We start from the raw sequence: 11,306 nt of genomic DNA on the forward strand, positions 1-11,306 counted from the left end.
TATGTAGTCTTGGCAAAAATAAAGCAGATAGCCGCCCTTAAAAATTGATGATTATTTTCAATAGTCCTATTTTTCGCATTACCAATAAATTTACATGTGTGAGGCAAGACTATTAAAAAACGAAAAAAGTAAGAAAAGTATATAACAAATATATCAGATTAAATTTCGAATCAGTTGTTCTACAAGTGCTAAAGTATAAACATCACAGTGAAGTTTCTGACAAATGTGAGTAATTTTTTTTGGGGAATAATTAAATTTTATTGCGTCACATTGACTTATTAGCCTTAGGATTTTATTTTCTGAAGCATAATAATTGAAATATCAATCCTGTAATTATGGATTCGATATTTGGAATAGTAAAATTGTTTAATTGTCTTTATTTAAATCATATACACGGTAAAACAGACAGTCATTTAATGTCTAAGTTAGAGCGGGAGGTCTGTTGAACCCTCATTTGTTTTGGCATTATGCTGCATATCATTCACAGACTCCCATTTGTTCTTAAAAAGCTAAAATAACAAGTTATTCCTAACACAATCCTTAACTTATTTTGTATAACAAGATATTCCTACATAGATCATGATGCTGAGTGCCTGAATATATTCAAATATGATATGACTTAGCTAATCTGTTCATAATTTGGTGTCATTTATGAGTATATCCTATGTAATAGTTATGAAATTGATGAATAATGAAGTGTATAACAATGTTTTTTGGTTATTTTTTTATATATTTGTTATCTTGAATGAAATGTTATTTGTATTAATGTTATGTGGATGGATGGATGTGGTCGTGTATTGAAAGTTATGTGAAATGTCATTAAATTAAGTAATTATTTTTGTATTATTAGAATAATAAGAAGAAAAAATGGCAAGTCATCAACATGCACATGGAAATTCTGAAAATGTACTCGGATTTACTAAAGATAATAAAGTTTTTATCAACGATGAACCTTTAAAAAAGATGTTCCTACATCCGGATGTAAAAAATCGCAAAATTGTTGCATTTTCCATCATCGGTGCTTATAGGAAAGGCAAAAGTTTCTTCTTGGATTATTGTCTGCGCTATTTATATGCTCATGTGAGTTCTCTCTCTCTCTCTCACTCACTCACTCTCTGATTTCAAATTTATTCAAATTCTTTTAGTATCCATCAATTAACAATCCTATAAATTCTCTATCAAATCCAACTGATTGGCTTGGTGATGAAAATGAACCACTTTCAGGATTCTCATGGCGTTCTGGAACTGATCGTGATACAACTGGTATTGTCATGTGGAATGATGTCTTCTTACATAAAGATGAAGCTACAGGAAATGAAATTGCTATTATTGTAGTAGACACACATGGTCTTTTTGATAATGTAACAAGTTCTATGGACAATTCAAGGATTTTTACTCTTGACATTTTAATATCATCAATTCAAGTCTTTAATTTGTCAGGTGTCATTCAGGATGATCATTTACAATTCTTACAATCTGCTATAGAATGTGCCAAATTTGCTTCTAAAATGGACATCAAAAAGGAAGCGAAATATTTTCAGAATTTGGTATTCCTTATCAGAGATTGGGTAAGTATGTCATGATAATATGCAGCCTATCCATCCCTCATCCCCCTCCTAAATACACATCTGATTCCATTCATTTTAGACCAATACAGAAGAATTTTACTATGGCCTTGATGACGGCCGAAGATATTGGAATCATTTTATCGGAAAGTCAGGCATGCAGAAAATGGAATTAGCATACATTTGTGAATCCATACTTAATTCATATGATGATGTTAGCTGTGCTTTACTTCCACACCCAGGTTTGTAAGCTTGTTCTTAATATTTGTTAACTTCCACGCTTGAACCGTAGCCGATTTATTAACCTGTCTGGGATATTCTATCCTAACCTACCCCACCCTGCGAGCTGTCTAAGGTTACTCTATCCAATCCTTTTCTAGGCATTCTTGGGTTGAAGGAGGAATAGGGTAGATAAAGTACACTATAAAAGTCATGTCTATCTGTGTACTGCAAGGTCCCTGGACATAACTTAGTCGTAAAGCAATTTTTCTTATGTTTCAGGAAAATCAGTTGCAACTGGATCAAAAGGATACAACGGAAGTTGGAGTAAAATTGATGAAGATTTCACAGAGGAACTTGGCAAGTTAATCGATCAGCTTTTAAGTCCAAATAATTTAGTCGTTAAAAAAGTTAATGGAAATGCCCTAAATGGCGATGAATTCTATGAATATGTAAATGGCTAATTAAGAGTTTTTGAGAATGACGAGCTCCTGCAGTCACAAAGTGTCCTACAATCGATGACAATGAAGGAAATGGAGATACTGTTAAGTGCATGCATCGAGCATTATAAGCAGGTCGGGAATGAGCATCGTAAGAATATTCAAAATGAATGCGAGATTCCGTTAATCCATGAAAAGTCAAAAGAAGCAGCAATGACAATGTACAACGAGGCACAAAAGATGGGAAGTGCTGGTGAGCATGAGAATTACAGGAAGGTCCTTGACAGGAAAATTGAGGAAATTTACAAGGATTTAATTCAGCAACACGAAAAAGAGAAGCGTCGATTGAAAGAAGAAAAGGAAAAGCTTGAAAAGGAAATGGAAGAAAAGCAAAGAAAAGAGCTTGAAAGGATACAAAAAGAGAAAGAAGCAGCAGACAAGCAACTGGAGAAAGTCAAGCAAGAATCAAAGAAGGCACTGGAACTGGAAAATCAAAAGAAGGAAAAGGAACTAGCTGAATTAATTGAACAATCAAAGCAGGAATGCGCAGAAATTGAAAAACGTAAAAATATTGAAAGGCAAGCAGTTGATGATGAAATCAGGGCTATACACGATAAATTAAAAGAAGCCAGGATGCAAGTTGAGCAAAGACTAAGAGAACAAAACAATTCAGAACAGTCAAATCAGGATCAGAATTCAGGTAAATCATTTCTGTCCGTTTCTGTCTGTTTTTGTCTAACAAATCACTTAGTTCTTACAGATGCAGATAATGTAATGAAGGAAAATGAAGAACCAGCGTCTAATATTATCAGCAATCCAACAATACCACAAAATGCAGACATTAAGCTTGAATCAGAAAACGACAATTCAAAGGAAAACGATTCACAGATACAGATCATCGATGCCGAAGACAATTTCATTAAGATTAAGGAATCCAAATCGGATACAGAATTAGATATCGCCACAAATGAACAGGGGTCAATCACACAAGACAGTCAAACTCCATTCGAAAGTCCAAATCCTGAACAATTTATGAATAAAACGAGAAATACTTTTGATTCCAGTAAAGAATCTTCAACAATTGACAAAAAGCAAACTACATCAAAAGCAATTCAAACTAATTACAGTTATGGGCAAGCTAGTTGTAACCAAGGTATGATTTCAAAAGATTCTTATCATGGTGAACCATCGACATCTAAGTCTATTGAACCACCAATAATGATAAATGATACGAAAGTCAGACATGAAATGTCAAAGGACAATTTGAATAAGGAAGTCAGTCTTGTTCATGTTGATCACATACCAGTAGAATCAGGCAGCACCGATCATAATTTTGACACTGGATCATCATATGAAGAGGCCGAATTAGCTACAATTTTGAATTCAAATATAAATCATCGACAATATCGAAATTTGAATAAAACAGCAATAAACAAAGACCAGTGTATGCATTTTACATCTGACGTGGACGGAGGATGGAAGTTGTTTCAAGAAGTTCCATCAATTATCAATCTCATCACATATTCCGAATTCAGCAACTCTGTGATTAATTATGTGATTAATACTTATGAACTTACCAAGATATTTGGCCACGAGACAGTAAAAAATCGCAAAGTTGTTGCTGTGCTGATTGCTGGAGATGATAGTGAAGATAAAATTAGAACTCTTAACAACTGCTTAGACTTCTTGTACGGTTATGTAAGTACAAATACTATTAAGGGACCGTAATAAATAAAAGTGTCGGAATTTTCCATTATTTATATGGAAATTACCTTTGAACGTAATAAGCAAACTGTCAATTTTTAAATTTGTATCATTTTAGTATCAATCATTGTACAAGAAAAATCAAAATAGACCCAAATATGTCCAATCTTCAACTCCTACTTCTGGGTCAGCATCTTTTGAAATGTGGAATGATGTGTTCCTGTACACATCCAAAGACAATGGTGACATTGCCATTGTTCTAATGAACATTCGTGGATTGTTTGGTATAGTCATTAACAACTTACATCCAAGATATTGTTTGAAAATGTTCCAACTTGCATCAATAATATCATCGATTCAAGTCATAAATATACCGGATTTTAAGAAAGATAAGAGATGGACATACTTAAATGTTGCAAGTATATTAAAAGAATATTTTGATTCTATAAGTAAAGGAATCAAGGGAAGTTCGAAAGATTTTAGGGCAAGTTTGAAATTTTGGGTGAGTTTGTAGTTAAATTTTGTGCTTTTTATAGGAGCAGTTGCGGTCTAAGATAGTAAAAACTCTCTTAATTATAAATCTTTATAGAAACCAAAAAATGGCTCAGAAGAAGACATAAAAAAGCTGTGGGGAAATATGCTCCTTCCACATATTAGTAAGTAATTGAGTAATTGATTCTAGTCCGACACTAACTATTATTAGCATAGAAAATTTATAATTTTTATCCATTTCAGATCAAACAGTTTTTGCAGACTTTAATAAGGCACCAGAACAGCAGATTCTACCATATCTGCATCCTGACAAGTTAATCACGAAAGAAGTCAATGGACTAAAATTAACAGGATCCGAATTCCAAAATATGATTGTAAAATATCATGATGAGTTTCAAAAATATTCCATGCCATTAATAAAAGATATCTATTCAATGATAATGTCATACCAAATTGATATTTACCTTCAAAGATGCGTTAAGTGTTACAATGCCTTCATGATCGATCATCAGAGTTCATTTAAAAGCAAAGAGTGTACTGAAGATTTGCATAAAATTGCAATGCAGAAAGCAATTAACATGTTTGATGATTACAATAATGAGCTTGGCGAGCTTAAAAGTGACAGAGATGTCGTTTTACCGAAATTGAAAGCAATATTTAACAATATATTTGAAACAAATCAATAAAACCAGATTAAATTATATAAAAAAATATTAACAATAAAATAATATCATCCTATACCCAGAATTCAAGATAACATTGTTTAATTATTACATATACTTACTGCTTAATACATGCTTTCATGATGCAGAAAGACCACTATGGTACCTAAAAGGCAAAGGGGGTGGAAACCCCATCTCCTTCTCATCAAAGATCATCCTTCTCATTCAAAATGACAGAACTTACCATTTCTACCCTGATTGTGTGGCTGCTGTAGCATAGCCAGATTGCTAACCACCAGACAAAAAATTCCTGTTTTTTGGGTTAAACGACTACAGAAACAACAATTCCCTAAATAATATTAATTTTCATTTATTATTGCACTTCTAGGGTTAACCTCAATATTTATTCTACATACACAAATTCAAAATCATGATTGTCAGTTAAATATTTGTAAAGCTCAGAGCTGTCAATGATTTTATCGCATTTTTTACATACATAATAAGTATTAGTTTGGTTCTGATTTAATCTTGCCATTTCAGCTTCTGCATCAAGTCTAATTTGTGCTATTTCCAGTCTTGCCTTTTGTCTTACAGTTGTTAAGACTTCCGTATGCTTCCTGTGTCTTAAATTGTCGATTTTTCTAATTTTTTCAAAAAAAAAAATTCACTTAATTGTAGCTGCTTACCTGGATGTGGCAACAAAAAACAGGATAATTCCGCAAATGACTCATCTTGACGACTTTCTCATGCAAAATTAGAGTCAACTTCGAGTGCTGAGTAGTAGTTAGTCTAACCCTGACTTCCGCTTGTCAATTTCCAATACCAAATTAGGCTCATAAATCAAAAACAATTAAATTTTTCCACATTATTTATTTTGCATAAGTTTTATTATATTCAGAATCAAAGAGTACATTACAAATTTGAATAAAATATCACCCAACAGGCAAAAAGACCGCTTTTAGGTACCGTACCCTAAGAGACAAATATTGTGGTCTCAAGAGTAGAGTAAATGCTCACGAGCATGCTCATCTAGTATATTTAAAGTAAACAAGCCTGTTAGGGATCTTATGAAATATAGTATAAATGTTATTAGAATAAAAAATGACGGTTAAAATAATTAAAAATTGAAATTATTAAACAAGTCTAATGTTATTATAAATTCTCTGTGAAACGTCACACATCATCATGCGCTTTATGACAATCCTAAAGAGTACCGCGTCACACAATTTAGACAACAATTAAATAGAAATTTAATTTTTCGTCTTAAAACAGATTAAAAGAAGCGCTTCCAAGGAAAGCTAAAACCTGTGTTAAACCCAAACCTAAATTTATTTTTTTCTTCCTCATTTTCTTTAGCTTTAAAGTATTTTTCGAATTCCATTTGCTTTTCTATTTTGAAAGCCTCAAATTCATTTTGCATTTTAATTAAAAAAACTCTACGTTCATGTTCTTGTTTATCTGCTTCCATTTTCATTTCACATTGATATTTTTCACGTTCCATGTCCATTTTGACCTTCAATTTCTCCATTTCGCGTTCTTGTTCAGCATTTAAATTGGAATTTTCTAACTGTAATTTAAGTTTAGCCAGTTCCAGATCGGCCATGTAACGCTCATACTCAATTTTCTTTTGATTTGAGCATCTTACCATCTCAAGTTCCTTTTCGGCAACAATTTTTTTCTGTTCTGCTTCCAATTTTATCTGTGCTATTTCAATTTCCTTAATGACTTGTGCCACTTCTAGTTCCATGCCTGCCTTCATTCGTTCTGCTTCCACAAGTCGTTCTGTTGCCAATCGTGTCTTTTCGACTTCCTCTGCAATCTTCTTCATGTTTTCTTCCGTTTGCTTTCCCCACTCTTCGTACAGCTTGTCGATCTCAGTTTCTAACAACTTCTTGAATTTGGCATCGTGGCTGGCATTTCCCATCTTTCTTGATTCGCTGTACATCAGCAGTGCTTTGTTGCGGCTTAAATCATGCACAACTTCAATTTCATTTACACTTTTAATTATGTCTCGATTCTTATTAACTGTTTCCTTGTAATAATCCATGCATTCAGCAACAAGCAATGACATTTGCTTCTCAACAGTCGCATCAAAGATAGTCTGAGCTTGTGGGAGCTTGTCTGATTGGAACAGCTTGAAGTATTGCTGAATAACATCACAAAAGTCAGTTCCTTTGATGGTACATCCATTAAATTTCTTAAGAACAAGACGATCTGGACACAAAAGACGTTCAATTAAGGCACTCAATTGACTTTTAAAGTCATCGCTCATTAATCTATGACTTCCATCGTATGTCTCGTTATTTAGTTTTGTAGCTCCTGTCACATATGTGCCTGGAACATTATTTAATGTCATTATCCAATTTGACAGTCATTAAACTTAGTCTTACCTGGAAATGGCAGCAAAAAGCAACTCAATTCCTCAAATGATGTATGAATGAATTCGCGTACCGACTTAAGTGCCTCTTTTTGATGATTATGGATTTCCAAGAAAGACCTTAGGTAGTCTAGTCCACCATTAATTCCGTAAGCATAGTTGAATGGATTTTGCTACACCATTTAATAGAAAATATTAAAATTAGGACTGACTTTTTTGATCCCCAAACCCACTCAGAATACGGTCTTGGCTTTCTACATTTAGGGGTGTAGCCAAGAGGGAATCATTGTTGGAACGGATTTGGTCAACTACCGAGCCATTGCGATACATTGTAGGAAGGAAGTCCCAATCTAGTGTTAACTATAAAAACTGACTTACCCAATCTCTGATCAAGAACATCAAATTCTGGAAGCATTTTCCAACAAGTCCTTGATTGTTGGATGCAGCATACTTAGCGAACTCAGTAGCAAATTGTAAATATTGTAGTTGATCTTCCTGAATCAAACCTGACAGATTCAAGACTTGAATCGATGATATTAATGTGCCGAGTGCAAAAATCTTGGAATTCTCCATAGGGGACGTCTGATTGTCGAAGAGTCCTTGGGTATCCATGACGACGATGGCGACTTTTTCACCTGTTCGTTCTATTGTATGTAGGAAGACGTCATTCCAGATGACAATACCAGTTGTATCACGATCAGTTCCAGAACGCCATGAGAATCCTGAAAGTGGTTCATTTTCATCACCAAGCCAATCAGTTGGATTTGATAGAGAATTTTTAGGATTGTTAATTGATGGATACTAAAAGAATTTGAATAAATTTGAAATCAGAGAGAGTGAGTGAGAGAGAGAGAGAGAGAACTCACATGAGCATATAAATAGCGCAGACAATAATCCAAGAAGAAACTTTTGCCTTTCCTATAAGCACCGATGATGGAAAATGCAACAATTTTGCGATTTTTTACATCAGGATGAAGGAACATCTTTTTTAAAGGTTCATCGTTGATAAAAACTTTATTATCTTTAGTAAATCCGAGTACATTTTCAGAATTTCCATGTGCATGTTGATGACTTGCCATTTTTTCTTCTTATTATTCTAATAATACAAAAATAATTACTTAATTTAATCTAAAATTTTTATGAATATTTTTCTATATGAGTTGGGCGTGACATGCGACTTTCAAAGCCAAAAAAGTGCCTTTTGTCGTTATTTTATTGCTTTGTTTTAAAGAAGTAACAAAGAGCTTTCAAAATCTGAAATAAAATTCACTATCATCTGTAGACCGGAAGCGCTATAGCGATTTTTGTTAAAAAATTATTTTTTTTTTGGGAAAAGGCTATTTTTCACTATCAGAACTTGGACAAAAGAATACAATATTTTCACAAAAGTTGTAGATTTTTTTATTATCTTTAATATAAAGAACAAGTTAGAATATAAAATTCCACTAGGAATGAGTTAGACCAACGGAAGTTTTATGACCACGTGGTTTTTTAAGAAAAATCAAGTTTTTCACATAATTTTCCGATGCCTAGGAAAATTTTTTATATCTCAAAAATAAGAATCTATATTAAGCCAATGAACAAAAAAAGTTTCGAAATGATTCATCAATACAGTGATATCAATTCGAATGAAACTTGAAAATGTGCTTGTGATACTAAATTTAAAATGCCATTTCTCGCACATCCTGTCGAGTTGGTAATTATTTTAAGTTCCATTATATAGAATAATATAGGAACTATCACAAAAGCAACAGAATTAACTTTTAAAGCTTAATCTATTAAACCGCTGTGACTAATTGAAATTTTATTATTAACCAAAAAAATTACTCACATTTTTCAACAATATATTCACTATGATCCTCACACTTTAGCACTTGTAGAACAAATGATGAGCAATTGCTTTTTCACTTATCTTCTCTCGGACTTTAGAACACAAATAACACAAAAATAACTCTTGCATATAACAATTTATAACTTAATGTTATACATAGAGTACTAAAACTATTAATGATGACTATTTGGATGCCCATATGCTTAGTTATTGTAAAGGAATTGAAGCAATTTAAGTTTAGTACACTGAAAATGATTCCGGAACTCGCATGCATTCAGTTTTTCCAACGGTAGGTTTTGTAGGGCGACAATAAAGTTGTAAAACAGATCAATTTACTAAATTAAATTAATTTTTATTTATCATGGCACTTCTAGGGTTATTCCCCATTATTTATTCTACATACACAAATTCAAAATCATGATTGTCAGTTAAATATTTGTAAAGCTCAGAGCTGTCAATGATTTTATCGCATTTTTTACATACATAATAAGTATTAGTTTGGTTCTGATTTAATCTTGCCATTTCAGCTTCTGCATCGAGTCTAATTTGAGCTATTTCCAGTCTTGCCTTTTGTCTTACAGTTGTCAAGACTTCTTCATGCTTCCTGTGCCTTAAATTGTCGATTTTTCTCATTTTTTCAATTTCTTGTTCTTTTGACATTTCCTCGAATTTTAATTTTTCATCTAGTTGCAGTCGATGGACATCAAGTCGCATTTGTGCTAGCTGATTTTCGAACTCTAAAGTTGCCAATTTTTCAACTTCCAGGTCTTCTTGGTATTGCCTGAATTCTTCCATTTCCTTTAAAAAAGCCTCTTTTTGGCTCTTCCAAAAAATTGAATTTTTCTCAATTTTATCATCAAGAAAATTTCTAAATTTTAAATGACTTTTGGCATTTCCCATTTTTTTGGTGTCATTAAAGTTCAGCATGACTTGTGCCTTACATTTTTGATGAAGAATATCAATCGTTGCTGCATCTGTGACTGTCTCTAAATCATCATTTACTAAATTTTTATAATCATTCAAGCATAAATTGACTAAATTTGTTAAATGTCCATCAACTGTTGAGTCATAAATTGTTTGTGCTTTTGGAAGTTGATCAGACTTGAAAATTGTGAATAAATTTTGGACATAATCATGAAATTCAGCACTGTTGATGGTGTGGTGATTGACTTTTTTTGTGACTAGATTTTTAGGATTTAATAAATTGTCGATCAGCACTGCTAATTCAGTTCTGAAGTCTTCATCCATTCCAGCATGTCTGCCATCATATTTGGTGTTTTTATGCTTTTTGACGCCAGTTACGATGTTGCCTAAATTGACAGAAAATGAATATGATTGATTAACTTATTGTCTAGCTAGTGATAAAGCTTATGGTAGAGCTGAAGCTGGTAATACCAGCTCCAGGCGCCAACATAGGCACGCCTTGGATCACACTTGATCTGTACGGCCAGCAAAATAAGGAAGTAAGAAGCTTATTGTCTCTTCTAATACTGTTGTGTTTTTCGATAACAGCAGACCTGCGCCTCTTAAATACAGCAACTGCAAGTCTACAATTCTTAGGTAAGCACAACGGCAATGTCGAAAATTGACCTTACTTCTTACTTACTTCTTTGACTGGGGCGCACAGGGGCCCATTGCCGCGTTTGAAGAACCTTTATGGACAGCTCTATATTTCAGAAAAATTGACTTAAATTCTCTTAATTGTAGCTGCTTACCTGGATGTGGCAACAAAAAACAGGATAAATCCTCAAATGATTCCATAATGAATTTTCGAACAGATTTAAGCGCTTCCTTTTGATTTTCATTAATTTTTAGGTAATTTTGTAAATAATCATGTCCACCATCCTTGCCATAAAAGTAATTGTCAGGATTTTCCTAAAATTTAATGGAAAAATCAGTTGTATTTCTTGGGAATCTTATATATAATTGGGGACATTCTCATACAAAATTAGAGTCAATTTCAAGCGCTGAGTTAGTCTATTGCTGACTTCCGCTTGTCAATTTCCAATACCAAAT

At 33.1% G+C, this 11,306-nt stretch overlaps 4 protein-coding genes across 5 annotated transcripts; 2 read left to right on the forward strand and 2 right to left on the reverse strand.

Annotated features, from left to right (window-relative positions):
- The first annotated feature begins 180 nt into the window (after nucleotides 1–180).
- Nucleotides 181–2,364, forward strand: LOC139091400 (atlastin-like). Of its 2 annotated transcripts, XM_070641487.1 has the most exons (5): nucleotides 181–225; nucleotides 851–1,080; nucleotides 1,146–1,568; nucleotides 1,648–1,807; nucleotides 2,067–2,364. In XM_070641487.1, exons 2-5 carry the CDS (start codon nucleotides 868–870, stop codon nucleotides 2,246–2,248), a joined length of 978 nt encoding a protein of 325 aa, XP_070497588.1. In that variant the 5' UTR covers nucleotides 181–225; nucleotides 851–867; the 3' UTR covers nucleotides 2,249–2,364. The 2 variants fall into 2 exon arrangements, with proteins under 2 accessions (XP_070497588.1, XP_070497580.1); XM_070641479.1 differs by lacking the exon at nucleotides 181–225 and having other exon boundaries at nucleotides 696–1,080.
- Nucleotides 2,303–5,106, forward strand: LOC139089593 (putative leucine-rich repeat-containing protein DDB_G0290503). The gene is made up of 5 exons (XM_070639172.1): nucleotides 2,303–2,924; nucleotides 2,976–3,922; nucleotides 4,047–4,430; nucleotides 4,518–4,584; nucleotides 4,664–5,106. The coding sequence occupies exons 1-5, from the start codon at nucleotides 2,303–2,305 to the stop codon at nucleotides 5,104–5,106; spliced, it is 2,463 nt and encodes an 820-aa protein (XP_070495273.1).
- An 841-nt stretch (nucleotides 5,107–5,947) lies between these two features.
- LOC139091374 (atlastin-like) lies at nucleotides 5,948–9,383 on the reverse strand. Its single transcript, XM_070641427.1, has 5 exons — nucleotides 9,291–9,383; nucleotides 8,326–8,555; nucleotides 7,838–8,260; nucleotides 7,473–7,632; nucleotides 5,948–7,416 (listed from the first exon to the last, which is right to left on the reverse strand). Exons 2-5 carry the CDS (start codon nucleotides 8,536–8,538, stop codon nucleotides 6,356–6,358), a joined length of 1,857 nt encoding a protein of 618 aa, XP_070497528.1. The 5' UTR covers nucleotides 8,539–8,555; nucleotides 9,291–9,383; the 3' UTR covers nucleotides 5,948–6,355.
- Nucleotides 9,384–9,660: 277 nt separating this feature from the next.
- LOC139091413 (atlastin-like) lies at nucleotides 9,661–11,289 on the reverse strand. Its single transcript, XM_070641500.1, has 2 exons — nucleotides 11,006–11,289; nucleotides 9,661–10,600 (listed from the first exon to the last, which is right to left on the reverse strand). Exons 1-2 carry the CDS (start codon nucleotides 11,049–11,051, stop codon nucleotides 9,681–9,683), a joined length of 966 nt encoding a protein of 321 aa, XP_070497601.1. The 5' UTR covers nucleotides 11,052–11,289; the 3' UTR covers nucleotides 9,661–9,680.
- Nucleotides 11,290–11,306: the final 17 nt, after the last annotated feature.

Source organism: Chironomus tepperi, unplaced genomic scaffold (assembly GCF_022539635.2).
Source record: "Chironomus tepperi strain 1889 unplaced genomic scaffold, CSIRO-AGI_Ctep_v1 contig_13, whole genome shotgun sequence".
NCBI classification, from domain to species: Eukaryota; Metazoa; Arthropoda; class Insecta; order Diptera; family Chironomidae; genus Chironomus; species Chironomus tepperi.

Excerpts from the sequence above, each read along its gene's own strand:
- LOC139091400 (XM_070641487.1), top strand. The coding sequence starts at position 868 with ATGGCAAGTCATCAACATGCACATGGAAATTCTGAAAATGTACTCGGA. Across the intron at positions 1,081-1,145 it reads TGCGCTATTTATATGCTCAT|TATCCATCAATTAACAATCC; the intron begins GTGAGTTCTCTC and ends AAATTCTTTTAG. Across the intron at positions 1,569-1,647 it reads TATTCCTTATCAGAGATTGG|ACCAATACAGAAGAATTTTA; the intron begins GTAAGTATGTCA and ends CATTCATTTTAG.
- LOC139089593 (XM_070639172.1), top strand. The coding sequence starts at position 2,303 with ATGACAATGAAGGAAATGGAGATACTGTTAAGTGCATGCATCGAGCAT. Across the intron at positions 2,925-2,975 it reads AAATCAGGATCAGAATTCAG|TTCTTACAGATGCAGATAAT; the intron begins GTAAATCATTTC and ends CAAATCACTTAG. Across the intron at positions 4,585-4,663 it reads TATGCTCCTTCCACATATTA|ATCAAACAGTTTTTGCAGAC; the intron begins GTAAGTAATTGA and ends TATCCATTTCAG.
- LOC139091374 (XM_070641427.1), bottom strand. The coding sequence starts at position 8,538 with ATGGCAAGTCATCAACATGCACATGGAAATTCTGAAAATGTACTCGGA. Across the intron at positions 8,261-8,325 it reads TGCGCTATTTATATGCTCAT|TATCCATCAATTAACAATCC; the intron begins GTGAGTTCTCTC and ends AAATTCTTTTAG. Across the intron at positions 7,417-7,472 it reads CTTTTTGCTGCCATTTCCAG|GCACATATGTGACAGGAGCT; the intron begins GTAAGACTAAGT and ends ATAATGTTCCAG.
- LOC139091413 (XM_070641500.1), bottom strand. The coding sequence starts at position 11,051 with ATGGAATCATTTGAGGATTTATCCTGTTTTTTGTTGCCACATCCAG. Across the intron at positions 10,601-11,005 it reads TTTTTTGTTGCCACATCCAG|GCAACATCGTAACTGGCGTC; the intron begins GTAAGCAGCTAC and ends CTGTCAATTTAG.